The sequence below is a fragment of the Podarcis bocagei genome, assembly GCF_964188305.1.
Source record: "Podarcis bocagei genome assembly, chromosome: 10".
In the NCBI taxonomy this organism is placed as follows: Eukaryota; Metazoa; Chordata; class Lepidosauria; order Squamata; family Lacertidae; genus Podarcis; species Podarcis bocagei.
This window is the reverse complement of record NC_138135.1, coordinates 2,604,738-2,623,550: the sequence shown is the minus strand read 5'-3', so window position 1 is coordinate 2,623,550 and position 18,813 is coordinate 2,604,738. Positions and strand designations below refer to the sequence as shown.

Here is an 18,813-nt window from a genome sequence, read left to right as displayed (position 1 = left end):
CAGAGGACCTCTGTCTTCGAAGGATTTAACTTCAACCGGCTCCCACGTAACCATCCAGCCACAGCTTCCAGACATCTGGTCAGTGTGTCTGGGGCCGAGTTAGGATGGCCATCCATCAACAGATAGAGTTGGGTGTCATCAGCATACTGATGGCAACCCAGCCCAAAACTCCGGACAAGCTGGGCGAGGGGGCGCATAAAGATGTTAAAAAGCATCGGGGAGAGAATCGCACCCTGAGGCACTCCACACACCAAGGAGTGACGCGATGACAATTCCCCCCCAAGCGCCACCCTCTGTCCCCGATCAGAGAGAAACGAGCGCAGCCATTGAAGGACTGTGCCCTGGATCCCCACGTCGGCAAGGCGGTGGTCCAGGAGTTCGTGATCGACCATGTCAAAGGCTGCTGACAGATCTAAAAGAATCAGCAGCCCCGACCCGCCTCGATCCAGCTGTCTGCGGAGATCATCTGTTAGGGCGACCAGAGCCGTCTCGGTCCCATGGCCAGCACGGAAGCCGGACTGGAATGGATCCAAAGCAGATGTTTCATCCAGGAACCTACCAAGCTGTTCAGCAACCGCTCTCTCAATCACCTTACCCAGGAATGGAAGATTCGAGACCGGGCGGTAATTGGATAGATCTAAGGGATCTAATGATATTTTCTTTAAGAGCGGACGCACCACCGCCTCCTTCAGTTCCCCTGGGAATATCCCGGTGCCAAGGGACAAATTGATGATATCCCCCAGGGGGGCCCGCACCTCGTCTGGACACGCTCTAATCAGCCATGACGGGCACGGGTCAAGAGGACAGGTGGTGGGCTTTCCAGCTTGGAGGAATCTGTCCACATCGGCTGGAGATATGGTGTGGTTGGTACAATATGATCTTATATAATCCTTAAATATTCTCCATTCTCCAAATATTTTCTGGTTCAATACTCCTCTAACTCTTCCCATCAGTTTTGCTTCTCTTGGTGATGTCCACAAGGGTATTTTTGGCTCAAGTAGTCCTTTATATTTATTCCAGATTTTATATCACGATTTTCTTATCACATGGCTCAAAAATCCCCTGTGGACCTTCACTTTTCCATATATTAAAGAAGCGTGCCATCCAGACCGATTCTCGTGGCCTTCCAAGTCTAATAGTGTAATCCAGTCTTTTATCCAAATCAAGTCTTTTAGTGTAATCCAGTCTTTTATCCAAACCAATCCTGCCGCCGCATGGTAGAATTCCAAATCTGGCAATGCAAAACCTCCTCTCTCCTTTTGATCTGTTAATAACTGGTGTTTAATCCTTGGTTTCTTTCCACTCCATATAAATCTAGATATTTCCCTTTTCCACTCCTTAAAAAAATTCATTTCTCCTAAAATGGGTATTGTTTGGAATAAGAACATCATTTTGGGGAGGATATTCATTTTCACAACCGAGACTCTTCCCCAGAGTGAGAGATGGAGTTTGGTCCAAGTTTCCATATTTTTAAAAAGTTCTTTCTATACTTTACTATAATTATCCTCGTATACATTTATACTTTTATTTGAAATCCAGATCCTTAGGTATTTAACCTTATTTTTAGTTTCCAGGCCTGTTTTTTCTTGAAGTTCTTTTTTTTCTTCCATTGTGAGGCTTTTTGTCAGTAATTTAGTTTTTTGGAAGTTTATTTTCAGCCCCAAGCCGGCCATGAATTGATCTAGTAAAAGACCCTGGGGTGGCCAGGAGCAGCGCATGCGGACGTGAGTCTAGGAAAGGAGAAGATTGTGGGCGGGATTCTCTGAAACACCCAGCAACCCAGATTCTCATCCTTTGCTGTCTTTTTTGCTTACGGTCTTCACTCCCAGCCTTCCTGGCAAGAGGTAGCGAGGAGGGGGAGGGGAGAATGGGAGACTTGGGGTTCTGCAGTTAGAGAGGCAATTAATTGCAAGGGGAGAACACCAATCAAAGCTGTCATTCCCTGTCGGGGAACCTGATATCTGAAACTTTTCCTTTTTCCCAAGGAAGACGCCCCAAGGCTGGTCCAAGTGGACAGTTTGGATAGCAAGGGACTTCGGCTCAGTTTCCAATTTCTCTTTTTCTTGTAAATGCAGCTGCACCAGCAGCACCAGGATCCGGGAGGAAGTGACTGGTGCGCGTCAGAGCGCAAGGGCGTTTACAATTCCTTTCAGTTCTCTCTGGATTTGGCACTGGGCTGCCAGGCGTCCAATGGAAAGGGACTCTTTTCCCTAGAGTGTAAGAGGCAGAAAAGGTTGCTGGGACCCCATGGTAAATAAAGGGAGGGAGAAGGACTTCATAGAGAAGGCGAACGACTGTCAGGTCATGAAAGACCTGGGAAAAGGCTAGCGAGTTTTTGCTTTGGCTGAAAAATGGGATCCCCACATTCTAAGAGTTCTAACCGCCAGACTCAAAGGCATATGCTGGTCGCAGCAGGAGGGGGAGTCTCCCTGGATGCTTCAGCAGCCAGCCTCCTCTCCTCCCCCTCCTCTCCTCCCTCCAAGCCTGAAGTGCTCTCTGCCCCAGACTCCTCCTGCTCACCAAACCCTGTTTCCTCCTCAGCTTGCCACACCTCCCCTCCCACTCTGCTCCCTTTTCTCCGTCTTTTGGCTCAATGCCATCCCACCACCAGGAAGGCAGCCCTCCTTCAGAAACACCAAGAGAGTAAACAGACAGTTCTTTGAATGGAGAGGAGCAGAAAGCAGAGTCCCCTCAAGATCAGTATTGGGACCTGTGGCTTTTCAACTTGTTCATAAATGATCTAGACTTAGGAGGGAGCAGGGAGGGGGCAGTTTGCTGATGGCAGCAAATTTTCCAGGGTTTTTCAAACAGAAAGAGATTTCAAGGAGCTCCAAAGGGACTTCTCCAAACAGGGTGAATGGGAAGAAAATACAGTTCATTATCAATAAGATTAAAGTGATGCATGTTGGGACAAAAAACCAAACACCTGTTAATATCATGTACAGGCTCATGGGATCTGAACTGGATTTCCCTGTGTGCTCTAGACCAGGGGAGAGGGGAGCTGGTCGCAGCAGGAGGGGGGGTCTCCCTGGATGCTTCAGCAGCCGGCCTCCTCTGGGTCTCCTGGCCCCCTCCTCTCCTCCCTCCAAGCCTGAACTGCTCTCTGCCCCAGACTCTTCCCGCTCACCAAACCCTGTTTCCTCCTCAGCTAGCAACATCTCCCCTTCCAGTCTGCTCCCTTTTCTCCCTCTTTCTGCTCACTGCCATCCCACCACAAGTCCCCAGGATCTGAGCCTTCTTCCCTTGTGGGTCCCCCAGCTTGTGCCCCCCCTCACCAGCCAGTCCTTGACAACAACAACAGCCACAGCACTGTGGTCCTCTGGTAGGAAAACTCCCGAGTAGCATGATTGAATCAAAACTTCTGGGACTATGGAAAAATGCTATCTTCCTCAAACCCCAGAATGAGCAGGAGTTCTGGGGTTGCCCCATGGGGTTCATGAGTGAAGGTGGGCCCCCCAGGAGACTTCCCTGATACCTGCAGCCCCTCCTTCCCCCTCTTGAAATTAGGCTGGGGGAGAAATCTCCCATTCAATTCCAGTATTTCAAGTTTTCTTCAGAACGCACAGGGCAGGAGGCAGCGATGAAGTTCTGGTGAAGAAGCAGTGAATGGAGATCATGCGGTGGGGGTGGGGGTGGCAGAGTTTGGTACAAAAACCAAAAGTACTTTCATCTAAAATTATACTCACCATTCTGAGATGCTGCCTTCATTATTTGATTATTGTAATGTTTTACATATAAACACCAGAACTTCACATATACCTGATGCTTTTAGGAATGATTTCCTACTGAGTTCATTGCTCAGAGTGGACTCTGAGAGGAAGAAGTCCCACACTCCATACATCTAAATGGGTTCTCCCATGTGAGAGTCCTGGGATGTTCCTTGATCACTCCATTATAAATAAAGCACTTCTTGCAATCTTTTCATTTAAACTTCTTCTCCTCTCTGAGTTTGTTGATGGTTTGAAGGGTTTCAATTCTTAAAGTTCTTCCTGTCCATAAGTCTGTTGATTCTGAACTTCCACTAAGAGTGAACCTCTATCTACTTTCCTGATATTTATACGGTTTGTATTTTGTGTAAGTTTGTTGACATAAATCAAGGGTTCCACTCTGACTGAAGCTCCTTCCACAGCCCATACCTTTAAATGGTTTCTCCCCTGTATATCGACTGATGTTTTCTAAGATTTCCACTCTGAGTGAAATATTTACTGTACTCCATACATTGAAATGGTTTCTCTCCTATATGAGTCCGTTGATGTGATCTAAGGCTTGGATTACAATGGAAATTCTATCCACACTCTATACATTTATGTCGTTTCTCCCGTGTGTGAGTCTGTTGATTTTTTTTTCAGTGTTCCACTCTGACTGAAGTCCTTTCCACACTCCATGCATTTAAATGGTTTCTCCCCATGTGACTCCGTTGATGTGATCTAAGGTGTGCACTCCGACTGAAGCTCTTTCCACACTCGATACATTGAAATTGTTACTCCCCTGTGTGAGTCCGTTGATGTTTTTTAAGACTTCCGCTATCACTAAAGCCCTTTCCACACTCGATACATTTAAATGGTTTCTCCCCTGTGTGAGTTCGTTGATGATTTCTAAGGTGTGCACTCCGACTGAAGCTCTTTCCACAATCCATACATTCATATGGTTTCTCCCCTGTGTGAGTCCGTTGATGGGAACTAAGGCTTCCATTTTCACTAAAGCTCTTTCCACACTCCATACATTGAAATGGTTTCTCCCCTGTGTGAGTCCGTTGATGTTTTCTAAGCCTTCCGCTATCACTAAAGCCCTTTCCACACTCAATACATTGAAATGGTTTCTCCCCTGTGTGAGTTCGTTGATGATTTCTAAGGCTTCCATTTTCACTAAAGCTCTTTCCACATTCGATACATTTAAATGGTTTCTCCCCTGTGTGAGTTCGTTGATGATTTCTAAGGTGTGCACTCCGACTGAAGCTCTTTCCACAATCCATACATTCATATGGTTTCTCCCCTGTGTGAGTCCGTCGATGATTTCTAAGGCTTCCATTATCACTAAAGCTCTTTCCACACTCGATACATTGAAATGGTTTCTCCCCTGTGTGAGTCCGTTGATGATTTCTAAGGTGTGCACTCCGACTGAAGCCCTTTCCACACTCCATACATTTATATGGTTTCTCCCCTGTGTGAGTCCGTTGATGACTTCTAAGGCTTCCATTTTCACTAAAGCTCTTTCCACACTCAATACATTTAAATGGTTTCTCCCGTGTGTGAGTCCGTTGATGATTTCTAAGGCTTCCATTTTCACTAAAGCTCTTTCCACACTCGATACACTGAAATGGTTTCTCCCCTGTGTGAGTCCGTTGATGATTTCTAAGGCTTCCATTTTCACTAAAGCTCTTTCCACACTCGATACATTGAAATGGTTTCTCCCCTGTGTGAGTTCGTTGATGATTTGTAAGGTGTGCACTCTTACTGAAGCTCTTTCCACACTCCATGCATTTAAATGGTTTCTCCCCTGTGTGAGTCCGTTGATGTTGTCTGAGGCTTCCACTAACACTAAAGCTCTTTCCACACTCGATACATTGAAATGGTTTCTCCCCTGTGTGAGTCCGTTGATGGTTCCTAAGGCTTCCATTTTCACTAAAGCTCTTTCCACATTCGATACATTGAAATGGTTTCTCCCCTGTGTGAGTCCGTTGATGGGATCTAAGGTGTCCACTCTGACTGAAGTCCTTTCCACACTCCATGCATTTAAATGGTTTATCCCCTGTATGAGTCCGTTGATGGGATCTAAGGTGTCCATTCTGACTGAAGTCCTTTCCACACTCCATACATTTAAATGGTTTCTCACCTGTGTGAGTCTGTTGATGTTTACTAAGGCTTCCACTATCACTAAAGCTCTTTCCACACTCCATACATTTAAATGGTTTCTCCCCTGTGTGAGTCCGTTCATGTCTTCTAAGGCTTCCACTATTATTAAAGTTCTTTCCACACTCCATACATTCATATGGTTTCTCCTCTGTGTGAGTCCGTTTGTGCAATTTAAGGTTTCCACTCTGACTGAAGTTCTTCCCACACTCCCTGCACATAAAACGTTTTCTCTCTCTGTGAGTCCGCTGGTGTGTTCTAAGTTTTGCATTGAAAGAGAAGCTCTTTCCGCACTCCATACCTTTAAATGGGTTCTTTCCTTTTTGTGTTCGTTGATGTGAACTATGTGTGCTCATACAGTGAAGCATATTCCACATTTCACACATTTTAATGGCTATTCCTAATGAAATGAAAGGTGCCTTGTCCCCTACAATTCTGTCTTCTCCATCAGCTTTTTCAGAGTGGGCAGAAAGGAAATCCTGTTTGGGTTTCAGGAAAGAGAACACAGGGGAAAAAGGACACATCACCCAACATTAGCATCTTCTCTTATTTCAACATCTCCTACATTCTCCCATGTCCTCCCCATGTTCCCAATTTTTAGGAAATAAAAATGGTATTTTGACACATGGTAGTAATGCCTCAGGAACCATTCATAATCCTCAATCATCTTTAATAACATAGCATGATTTCTGACATTGAATTATATATAAATTGCAGTATTGAAATGTGCCTGCTCTGCTTCCTATTCTGATATTACTCTACTCTGCTTGTCTGTTTCTTACTTGAATGCTTTTTTGGTTTGCTAAGTCAGGGTTTTACTGTGAGTTACATTTTTGCTATTTTTGGATCCTGTTATGCTTATCTGTCTTCAGTAATAAATTTCTCAGCTGAATTATTTTTTTCTGCCTCTGAGTGTTTTTTCCTACTCTGCTAACTATACATCAATCATTATGGAGGAGCAAGATCTGCAACCCAAAGCCCTCAACAGCCTCGGCCCTGTGGACCTCAAGGAGCATCTTCACCCCTATCGCTCAGTCCGGACAGGGAGGTCCTCCTCCGAGGGTCTTCTGCTGGTTCCCTTGCTGTTAGAAGTGAAGTTCCAGGTAAGCAGGCAGAGGGCCTCCTGCCCCATGGAATGCCTTCCCTTCTGAGGCCAAGGAGGTAGGCAACCCTCTGACATTTAGAAGACAGCAGTATCAGGAGGTTTGTAATGTTTGATTTTTTACTGTCTTGTATATGTACTGTACTGTCGGGAAGGGAAACAGCCTTTCCGTGCGATGCTCTGGTTCGCCAGAAGCAGCTTAGTGATGTTGGCCACATGACCCCGGAAGCTGTACGCTGGTTCCCTCAGCCAATAAAGTGAGATGAGCGCCGTAACCCCAGAGTCGGCCACGACTGGACCTAATGGTCAGGGGTCCCTTTACCTTTACCTATATGTACTGTAAGCTGCCCAGAGTGGCTGGGGGAAAAGACGAATACTATAACTTTTACAGTGGTACTTCATGTTACAGACGCTTCAGGTTACAGACTCCGCTAACCCAGAAATAGTACCTTCTGTTAAGAACTTTGCTTCAGGATGAGAACAGAAATCGCACGGCGGCCCCATTAGCTAAAGTGGTGGTCCAGGTTAAGAACAGTTTCAGGTTAAGAACGGAGCTGCAGAATGAATTCAGTTCTTAACCCGAGGTACCACTGTACTATTATTATTATCATCTGATTTTTATAGTTAATTTGGAATTTGTACTGCAATATTAGCTCTCGAAATGTTATGGGTGGAGAAAATCACAGGGTTGCCGTAAACTATAATCCCACCCACAAACTCTCATTCACATACAGTCTGTAAATTTGGGGAGGTCACACACCTCACCTGTGCTAATACTGGCAGTCTTTGGCCTGCACAGGCACACCCGATGTGTAGAGCTTCTAGTCACAGGCACTGTCTATCGTGAAAATGGGTCCTTTGACTGGGAAGATTCATGCAGTCGCTGTCGTCGGATGCTGAAGGATTGTATCTCAGCTTGTGAGTCACTCTGACATTGCCTACAAAGAATAAGAGGAACAGAAATGCTTTGGAGGTGCAACTTCTGTATCAATCCTGAGAGCCATTCCATGGACTCTGCACCCCTGTTTCTGATGACAGGTGTACATTATCCTCATCCTCAGTGGAAAAGACAATAAAGATAGAAGCCTGAGAGAGAGGAAAAGGTTTCTGTCTGCCTCCTGGGTGGGATTGCAGAAACAAAGAGCCGCTTCTGAGAAGGCCTTCCCCCTCCCTTCTTCCTCTGGGGATTTCCTCTCCTCTCCAGGGGAAAAATGGTTGGACTGGGCAGGATGGCTGCGTCCGGACAGGACAGGGGCTTATGGGGTGGGAAGAGGATGGAGATTGCAGGAAAGAAGGGTGGGAGGACAGGACCCCCCACTTTCCAGGGATCCCTCTCTGGTCGCCTTGAAGGGGTGGCCCATTCCTGGGCGGGAGGGAGAAGCCAAGGCGGCGCCTCCGGAGAGACCCCAAGGAAGGCACGATGGAGACCCCCCCCCCAAGACTGGTCTTCCTATCTCTCCCCCCCGCTGCCCTTCTCTGACCCAGGGATGCTCCCCTCCCTCCCCCCATTCCTCGACCCCCTCCCTCTCTCCCGGTGTCTCCCCTGCACCCAAAGGCCCCCTTGGCTCGGGTCACCCCTCGCCCTGCGCGCCACACCTCTCCATTCGCAGCCCCCCCGACAGGAGCAAGGGAGGGACGGGGGTCTCTATCCAGGCGCCTCCCGCACCCCTTAACCCTTTCTGGCCCGCTTCTCCGCGCCCCAGGGAGTCCTCGTGGGTGGGCGCCCCATCTCCGCCCCTTGGCAGCACGCGTGCCGGGATCCAGGCCCCACGGAAGGCGCTTGGGGGAGCTGGCGGGGTCTCTGGGTCCTTTCCCCCCCTCTCCGCCCCCCGCTGCCCCTTTACCTCTGTCCTCGCTCCGATTCTCATTTCTTTCCTGCAACATCCACGTTGGGCGGGGATCCTCCTCTTCCCATCCTCCTCCCCTTTCCGAAAGCGCCCCCCCCCCTAGATCTACGGGGCAGAGCAGCAATCCGGAGTGGAAGCTCCACTTGCGTGAGAAGCAGGCAGCTTGGGAGGGGGGCTCCCCCCTCATTTCCGGAGCGAAGCCGGATTGGAGGAGGAGGAGGAGGAGCAATGTATTGGGGGCGGGATCTGGGATTGTGTGGGCGGGATGAGAGAAGGATGTGCCGGGAGGGGAGGGAAAGTTTTGAGCGGGTGGGGGGGAAGGAGGAGAGGCAACCCCCCCCCGTCTTCCTTCTGGGATCAGGGGAGGGGGGAGGGGCTGATCCCGACAATCAAACAGCGAAGTCACAAAATGCGTTGTACCTGGAAATCAGATCAGACTCCGAGTTCGTGTTTTGGCAACAAAGGGAGGATTTCTTGACTCCAGAATCCATCATCGCAGACCTGTTTCATTCAGGCCTAGAGACCTGCTTTTTGGCCCAGTCTGCTTGGATCATGTGGATCATCAATAGATCATATCTGGATCATCACTGATTGGGGGGGGGGGTCAGGAAGAATCTCCTGCCACGTGACTGGAGGCTGACTGGGGTCAGACAGGGCTGCTGTTTTGCTCTCTGTTCTGTTTCAGCTCAGGTTTTCCTGGCAGAAGTTCTATTTCATCAAGAAATGGGAGGATTCATTGAGGAAACGGGGCTAAGCGAAAGCATCAGCTGCAAAGAGGCAAATGTGTATACTTTGTAACCATCCAGGGAGTTGTGTTGCAAAGGCCATTTGCAGAAAGGTTTTGATAAGGAAAATTCTGGGTTGAGAGTCTACTCAACAGCTCAGCTCATCAGGGTCCAAGTCCCCTGCGGGTCTGTGCGGTCAGTAAAAGAAGGAAATTCCAGTGAAACAATTTGGAGCAAAACAGCAGTCAGTAGACTGAGATTCTTTATTGCTGTGCAACAGATTCAACAACAGCGAGTGATCCCAGAGCAGGGGGCGACATTGACATTTAAAACTTTCCCACCATATCCAGGATAGAGTTCTCACAGCATCATCAATATATCTTTTTGCAGGGCTTGCAAGATGGAGCTGTTCTGCCTGGCCTTTCGCCAAAGCACAGTCCGACCCCCCCTCTCCTTCTGTAATCTTCATAGAACCCTAACCCGATGGTTGCCATTAATTTGATTCTGAATTGAGTCTAGAATGTATTTTAATTAATTGACTGTGCAATTTTCTGCACACTGGGCTATTTTTACCTGTTGTTAGCCGCTCTGAGCCCGGCTTTGGCCAGGGAGGGTGGGATACAAATTATTATTATTATTATTATTATTCATTATTACAGTGGGATGAAGATCATATGAACTTAAGGCATTTGCAAACAACCTGGTAATAATGGTAGAAGCCCACTGGAAACTATACCAAGGGTGTTCAACAAGATTAATCAATTTGGCCAAGTCGCAGGTGTTAAATTGAATAAAAATTGAAATAAATTGTTGGTAAAAATATGAGACAACAGAAGAAAAATGAGTAGAGACAGATAGCAGAGCTGGGGATAGAAAAGATGGTGAATTTTTTTGGAGTGTGGCAGACAACAAAAAATATAAACATTTTAAAAGATCATTATTGGTAATGAAAAATTCTGGGGTGAGAGACGACTCAGCAGCCGAGCTCTTCGGGGTGCTACTCCCCCGCGGGTCCATGTGGTCAGTAGAAGAAGGAAGCTCCAGCAACACAGCGGTCAGTAGACCATGATCCTTATTGTTGTGCAACAGGTCCCCACAGGAGTAAGAACGCCAAGTAAGGGGTGATCCCCCTCTTTTAAAACGTCCCACAATATCCCAGAATACACTTGGAGCAGCATCACTGAGACATCATCACTACATCAGTAGCATGTCACAAAGGGGGAGGGGTCTACAAGGGGGACACAAGTCCAACATTAGGTCTCTTTATCAGACCCCTTTCCCAACACCTCTTAAGTCCCCATCACTGGAAGAACAATAAAACTCTTGACATCTCCTTGCCCTCAGGACTTGTCTGGAGATGGGCTTTCAGAACACCTCAACTGCCTCTGCAGATGTCCATTGTTTCCCCTGGTCACTCCCTGGATGGGGGGCCATGTCTGTGTTCTTACGCTTGGGGGATTATGGCGGGATGCCCTGTTCCTGCTGCCTGTTAGATTTCCAGCTCCGTGATTGCAGTCATGGTATTTTTGTCTATCACATGACGGTGTATGTTTTGACTCCACAGTGGGAAGTGATGGAGACTATGTTCCTGAAGTGAGACTATTATCCTTTGTTCTCTCTCTTTGCTGTCTGATGCTAGAGAGAGAGGGAGCCGTGTTGCAGTGCTCCGTGTGTGTTTATATGTAAATAAAGTAGATTAGCCAAAATGCTGAGTTGCTGAGCTCTGTTACGCAAACTGCAAACACTCTGCAGATCCCTAAGTGTGCCGATGTCTGTTGGCATCAGTTGCTGTGAAGCTTTTGAAGCTCCCAAACGAATGACCAGGAGGGAGAGAACATGCCAGTCGGACATGTGTCTCTACCAGGATCCTACTCGAGTGTAGGACGAGCGCTTGACACTGCCGATCTGATTTTCTACTTCTTGGTTCACAGAGGGAGGTGGAGCCCAAATTCCCCTTTCTTTAAGGATCAAAATGGCATTGGAATGAGGAGAGTCAGTTAAAGTATGGATTTTCTACACATTTATAAAGCTAGGTATCTTCCCCGAGCTGTCAAGTCGAAAGGATACATTCAGGCATAATATTTGCAACATTATCATCATGGCTTTCCCAGTAGCCAAGGCCATGTTAAAAACTAGGCTGTGGGACATAGATCTTCAGGAACTAATCTCAGCTGCAGAAAAAAACATGGTCCCCTCTTTATTTTCGACTCTCTAGGGTGCAGGAATTTAACCTTTAATTATTTACAATTTTTGTTTAACCCACAAGAAAAAAGGGCTTTTTCTGCCTAGGTTCAAGTCTAATCCTTCTAACCTCCTTTGGGGCAGGTTTGTGGGTTTGGCAGAAGGAGATAGGATCTGCCCATGCGATGCCCACCTGGTGGAAACTCTAGCTCACATGGCCCTTAAATGCAAAATCTATGATGATCTTTGCCAACAATTTTTAGACCACCTATGCATTCCAACATGGAAACCAGAGAAGGAGGTTGTACACTTCTGAGAGCCAGTGTGGTGTGGTGGTTAAGAGCGGTAGTCACGTAATCTGGGAAACCGGGTTCGCGTCTCCGCTCCTCCACATGCAGCTGCTGGGTGACCTTGGGCCAGTCACACTTCTGTGAAGTCTCTCAGCCCCACTCACCTCACAGAGTGTTTGTTGTGGGGGAGGAAGGGAAAGGAGAATGTTAGCCGCTTTGAGACTCCTGAAGGGGAGTGAAAGGCGGGATATCAAATCCAAACTCTTCTTCTTCTCTTCTTCTTATTCCAGGGGAGAGACCAGGAGCTCCCCAAGACAGTAGCTAAGTTCCTCTATTTGATTTTTTGTCGCCAAAGTACGCTACATCATGCATGCTTGAGTAGAGCAACTCCAGGGCATGGGCCAAGTAGCAGTAGGGTAGGGGCCACGTGCAGAGCAATTCACACACTGAGGTCAAAAACGCACACAGAGGCAGCAGGACTTCTTCAGTAATAGTTTACTGAGCTTTCAAAGCATACAGTCCTCACTGGGTCCCCAGTGAGGCACAAAATTTAGCTCCTGAGAGCAAATCCAGTTTCAGCAGTAAAAAAATACAGCACACAAGATATCTAAGTCAGGCACACAAACCGGCAGAAGGGAGCCAGGGAGGAAAGAGGCTGGAAGGACACAGGGCAATGTGTTTTGTCAGGGAATGGTCTGAAGCTGAATATTCTCCTTTTCCTCACTCCTTCTCCTTTTTTAAATTTCAAACCCAAAAAGAAACAAAGTACAAGCATCAAATTCAAAATCCATATTCGTATTTTAACATAAGCTTATTACATAGGTAAAGGAAAAGGGACTCCTGACAATTAGGTCCAGCTATGGATGACTCTGGGGTTGCGGCGCTCATCTCGCTTTACTGGCCGAGGGAGCCGGCGTACAGCTTCCGGGTCATGTGGCCAGCAGGACTAAGCCGCTTCTGGCGAACCAGAGCAGCGCACGGAAACGCCGTTTACCTTCCCGCTGGAGTGGTACCTATTTATCTACTTGCACTTTGATGTGCTTTCGAACTGCTAGGTTGGCAGGAGCAGGGACCGAGAAACGGGAGCTCACCCCATCGCGGGGATTCGAACCGCTGACCTTCTGATTGGCAAGTCCTACGCTCTGTGGTTTAACCCACAGCACCACCCGCGTCCCTAAGCCTATTACATAGATTACCTAAATTAAAATATACATAATCACTCTAGGCTTCCTTTTGCTATATGTAAATGAAACACAGTTTTAAAAATTATATTATAAATAATATTATAGATTCCCACAGGCCCCCCACTCCCCTTCACCCATGTGTGATCTCAGTATTTTACTTCTTCCATCTTGTTGTGTTGTTATAGTTTAATAATTATTCAATTAATTCTATTGCTCTTTTCTTGCTTACCCCTGCATGTTTTACCCATTATCTATTCTTATTTCAATTCCGGAACAATATTTTTTCATGTATTCCTTCACACCATCCCACTCCTTGATTATTCTCTGATTTGAGTGGCCTCTAATAAGTGCCGTCAATTTTGCCGTTTCTACAAACTCGCAGTTTGTTTTGCCATTCTAATAATGATGAGTTTTCTCCCCCTTCCAATTCTTTGCGATCAGTATTCTGGCCGCTGCAGTTGCGTAAAGGAATACATTTTTCTTCTCTCTGGGGATGTCATTAGATATTAGGCCTAACAAAAAGCCTCTGGTAAACGAAATCTTAAATCATTTTTTCCATTTCTCAAAGCAATCAACTTTGCCTATTATCGTTAGCATTTGAAAAAGAAACATTAACTTTGGCAGGATATTCATTTTAATCACTGAAATTCACCTCCTTATTGATAACTTTAACCTTTACCAAATCTCTAATTGATTTTTAACTTCTTTCCAGGTCTTATTATAATTATCTTCAAACAAATTGATATTTTTCATTGCTCCAAATTCTTTTTGCTCTGTTTGTCCATATTCTTAACCACCACCTTAGTTTTCTCTTTCTTTATCCTAAATCCTGCCACCTTGCTAAATTCCTCCATCTTTCTCAGCAACTTGCTTATACTTCCTGTTGGTTCTTCTATCTTTACAATCATATCATCGGCAAATGCTCTTATTCTATATTCGACTCTTCCTAGTGTTATACCTCTAATCTCCTCCTCTGACCTGATAACTTGATTTAGTACCTCCAATATTAAAACAAATAACAAGGGAGATAGGGGACACCCGTGTCTTGTCCCCCTTTCTATTTTAAAGTATTCAGTCATCTCCCCATTCATTATTAAATTTACCTTTTGGTCTTGATAAATAGCTCTGAATCCAGTTGATATCCTTGTTCCCACTTCCATCTTTTCAATTATCTTCTCCACAAACCTCCAGGATACCTTATCGAAGGCTTTCTCAGCACCCACAAAAACAGATGCAGCCTTCTTCCCTGGGTTCCAGTCAAGATATTCAATAGCATCAATCACAAGTCTCACATTATTGCTCATCTTCCTTCCCGGTAAGAATCCTGTCTGATCTTGGCTAATGACTTCGTTCAACACTGTTTTTAATCTCTGGGCCAATATGTCCGCATATATCTTGTAGTCATTATTAAGTAAAGATATTGGTCTATCATTATTTATATTCTCTTTGTTCTTGTCTTGTTTAGGGTTTACTGTTATATGTGCTAATTGCCATGACTCCGGGATTCTTCCTTCCGCCATTATTTTATTTATGAGTACTTTCAGCGGAGTAGCCACTACTTCCTCCATATTTTTTTTTAATGCAAGGCGGTAAGGGCATCCAGGCCCAGCGACTTCCACAACTTCGCTTTGGAAATAGCCTGCTGTACTTCCATCATAGAAACTGGGGCAGATATGCATTTTTTTCTATTTAGATATGCATTTTTTTCTATTCCCACTCTGGGTAAGTCTTTCCCCTGCAGATAATTTTTTATATCTTCTTCTGTTTTCTTGCCTATATTACATAAATTTTTGAAGTGGTTGATAAAACACTTGTTTATTTCTTCTCGTTTTCTTGCCGTCTTTGATTTTATCTATTAATCTCTCTTTCTGTCTCTTCTTCAGTTGCCATGCCAGTATTTTGCTGGGCCTATTTGCAAATTCAAAGGATCTCTGTTTCATCCATCTTATGTTATTTTGGATTTCAATGCTTAACAACTACGAGAATTGTGTTTGTAATAACTTGATTTTTGGTGCTACCTTTTTATTTTTTGGTTCCTTCGCTAGTATTTTGTCATTGCTCGCTATTTCTTCTCTTAACTGCTCTAAGTTCCTCTCATAAGCTCTCTTTCCCCCTGCATTTTGCTGTATATAGAAGCCTCTAAGAAATGCTTTACTGGCATCCCAAATTATTCTTATATCAGTGTCTTGTGATTTATTGATTTCAAAGAATTATTTCAACAATTCTTGTGCTTTAATCACCAGATTTTCATCGTTTAATAAATTCTCATTTAATCGCCATCTTTTATTACCCTTTTGTTTATTTTCTAATTCTAATATCACTGGATTATGATCTGTTATTGTCCTTGGGTGAATCTCTGTTTTTTAAAATTTTTATTATTAAACTATTTGAGATCTAGATTGCATAAATTCTCCCTGACGATTGTTAGGCTTCTGAAAAGAGTGTGAACTGTTTCTCCAGTGGATTTTTGTCTCTCCATGCATCCCTTAGGTTTAAGCTGTCCACCATTTGAAAAAATGTATGCGGTAGTCTCTCTTTTCTAGATATTCTGTCCCTTTCTGTCCCGTCCATTTCTAATGAAGGGACTCCGTTGAGGTCCCCCACCTTAAGGGGGGAATCCATTCTCAGGCCAAGCAGCTTTCCTCAGAAGAGGAGCTGGAGGGGGGAAAGTCATCCCCTTCGTTTCCAGTGGTCTCAGAAGGAGGGAGAGACACAGACACAGAGCAGATTAGAGAGGAATTACCTAGCTACAAGAAAATGACAAGAGAAACAGACTCAGCTGGCCCTGAAGCAGGAAGACAGATTTCCTCTGAGTTCATTGCCGTGAAGAAGAGTGGACTCTGAGAGGAAGTTGTCCCATACTCCATACATCTAAATGGGTTCTCCCGCTTGAATGTCTGATATTTCTTAAACATCACATTATAGCTAAAGCACTTTCTGCAATCCTTCCATTTAAAGTTATTGATGGGATGTAGGGTGTCAAATGTTAAAGTTCTTCCTGGCCACGAGTCTGTTGATGTAGGACTTCCACAAGGACTGAGCCTCAATATACTTTCCTGACGTTTATGTGGTTTGTCTTTTGTGTGAGTTTGTTGATGTATATCAAGGGATCCACTCTGACTGAAGCTCCTTCCACATGCCATACATTTAAATGGTTTCTTCCCTGTGTGTCTGCTGATGTTTTCTAAGATTTCCACTCTGACGGAAGCTTTTTCCGCACTTCATGCATTTAAATGGTTTCTCCCCTGTGTGAGTCCGCTGGTGTAATTTAAGGTCTCCATTCTGACTGAAGCTCTTTCCGCACTCAATGCATTTAAATGGTTTTTCCCCCTGTGTGAGTCCGTTGATGTCTTCTAAGCATTGCATTGAAACTGAAGCACTTCCCACACTCCACACATTTATATGGTTTCTCCCCTGTGTAAATCTGTTGATGTCTTCTGAGGGTTGCAATGAAACTGAATTGATTTCCGCATTCCATGCATTCTTATGGTTTCTCCCCTGTGTGTGTCCATTGATGTGTTTTAAGGTCTCCATTCTGACTAAAGCTCTTTCCGCACTCAATACATTTAAATGGTTTCCCCCCTGTCTGTGTGAGTCAGTTGATGTCTTCTAAGGCCTGAATCGTAACTGAAGCTCTTTCCGCATTCCATGCATTTATATGGTTTCTCCCCTGTGTGAATCCGTTGATGTTTTTTAAGGTCTGCATTCTGACTGAAGCTCTTTCCGCACTCAATACATTTAAATGGTTTTTCCCCTGTGTGAGTCCGTTGATGTATTCTAAGGGCTCCATTTTTACTAAAGCTCTTTCCACACTCCATGCATTTAAATGGTTTCTCCCCTGTGTGAGTCCGTTGATGATTTCTAAGGTGTGCACTCTGACTGAAGCTCTTTCCACACTCCATACATTTATATGGTTTCTCCTCTGTGTGAATCCGTTGATGTCTTCTAAGGCTTCCACTATCACTAAAGCTCTTTCCGCACTCCATACATTTAAATGGTGTCTCCCCTGTGTGACTCCGTTGATGCATATTGCGGTGTCCACTTTGACTGAAGCTCTTTCCACACTCCATACATTTATATGGTTTTTCACCAGTGTGAGTTCGCTGGTGTAATTTAAGGTCTGCATTCTGACTGAAGCTCTTCCCACACTCCCTGCATTCATATGGTTTCTCCCCTGTGTGAGTCTGGTGATGTTTACTGAGGTTTCCACTCTTACTGAAGCTCTTTCCACACTCCATACATTTATATGGTTTTTCACCCGTGTGAGTCCGTAGATGTGAACTTAAATGTCCACTCCGACTGAAGCTCCTTCCACACTCCATACATTTATATGGTTTCTCCCCTGTGTGAATCCGTTGATGTCTTCTAAGGCTTCCACTATCACTAAAGCTCTTTCCACACTCCATACATTTAAATGGTGTCTCCCCTGTGTGAGTCCGTTGATGTGTTCTAAGGCTTCCACTATCACTAAAACTCTTTCCACACTCCATACATTTAAATGGTTTCTCCCCTGTGTGAGTCCGTTGATGCATATTGCGGTGTCCACTATGACTGAAGCTCTTTCCACACTCCATACATTTATATGGTTTTTCACCAGTGTGAGTTCGCTGGTGTAATTTGAGGTCTGCATTCTGACTGAAGCTCTTCCCACACTCCCTGCATTCATATGGTTTCTCCCCTGTGTGAGTCTGGTGATGTTTACTGAGGTTTCCACTCTTACTGAAGCTCTTTCCACACTCCATACATTTATATGGTTTTTCACCCGTGTGAGTCCGTAGATGTGAACTTAAATGTCCACTCCGACTGAAGCTCTTTCCACACTCCATACATTTATATGGTTTCTCCCCTGTGTGAATCCGTTGATGTCTTCTAAGGCTTCCACTATCACTAAAGCTCTTTCCACACTCCATACATTTAAATGGTGTCTCCCCTGTGTGAGTCCGTTTATGCATATTGCGGTGTCCACTCTGACTGAAGCTCTTTCCACACTCCATGCATTTAAATGGTTTTTCCCCTGTGTGAGTCCGCTGGTGTATATTGAGGAGTCCTCTTAGACTGAAGTTCTTCTCACACTCCCTGCATTGGAATCCTTTCTTGTCCATGTGAGTCCGCTGATGTGTTCTAAGTGTTCTACTATCAGTGAAACTTTCCCCACTCTCCATACCTTTAAATGTTTTCTCCCCTCGTGGGGTCATTGATGTGAGCTATGTGTGCTCATTCAATGAAGCATATCCCACATTTCACACATTTTAATTTCTATTCATAATGAAATGAAAGGTACCCTATTCCTTGGAATTCTGAATGTCTTCTCCATTACCTTCTTCAGAGTTGGAGGAAAGGAAATCCTGTTTGGGTTACAAGAAAGAGAACAAAGGGAAAGAGAACACATCAAGCGCCATTAGCCCCTTCTCTTATTTCAACATCTCCTACATTCTCCCATGTCCTCCCCATGTTCCCAATTTTTTGGAAATGAAAAAGCAATGTCATCAAATGATAGTAATGCATCACCACCTTTCATACTCCTCAATCATCATTAATAACGCAGCATGATCTTGGAATACAGCCTTTTCAAATCAATTGTTTCCTCACAGGAAAGGCAGCTGCTCTCTGTCCATGAACAGGCCCTCTCTTTCTC

The 18,813-nt window shown here is 45.1% G+C and overlaps 2 protein-coding genes across 3 annotated transcripts in view; both read right to left on the bottom strand.

The window, feature by feature from the left end:
- Positions 1-18,813, bottom strand: part of LOC308595606 (uncharacterized protein) — a 115,903-nt gene that overhangs the window by 92,403 nt on the left and 4,687 nt on the right. The window lies entirely within an intron of this gene.
- Positions 12,472-18,813, bottom strand: part of LOC308595654 (uncharacterized protein) — a 72,187-nt gene continuing 65,845 nt past the window's right edge. Inside the window, exons 5-6 of one of the 2 annotated variants that reach the window (XR_014012095.1) lie at positions 14,282-18,523; positions 12,472-12,726 (exon numbers count right to left, since the gene is read on the bottom strand). Coding sequence is in view for 1 of the 2 variants with exons in the window: in XM_081210207.1 (XP_081066333.1) it covers positions 16,745-18,373 (1,629 nt within the window). In the remaining variant the exon portion in view is untranslated. Of the gene's footprint in view, positions 18,524-18,813 lie in introns of both variants that reach the window. The other variant, XM_081210207.1, reaches the window with a different exon arrangement.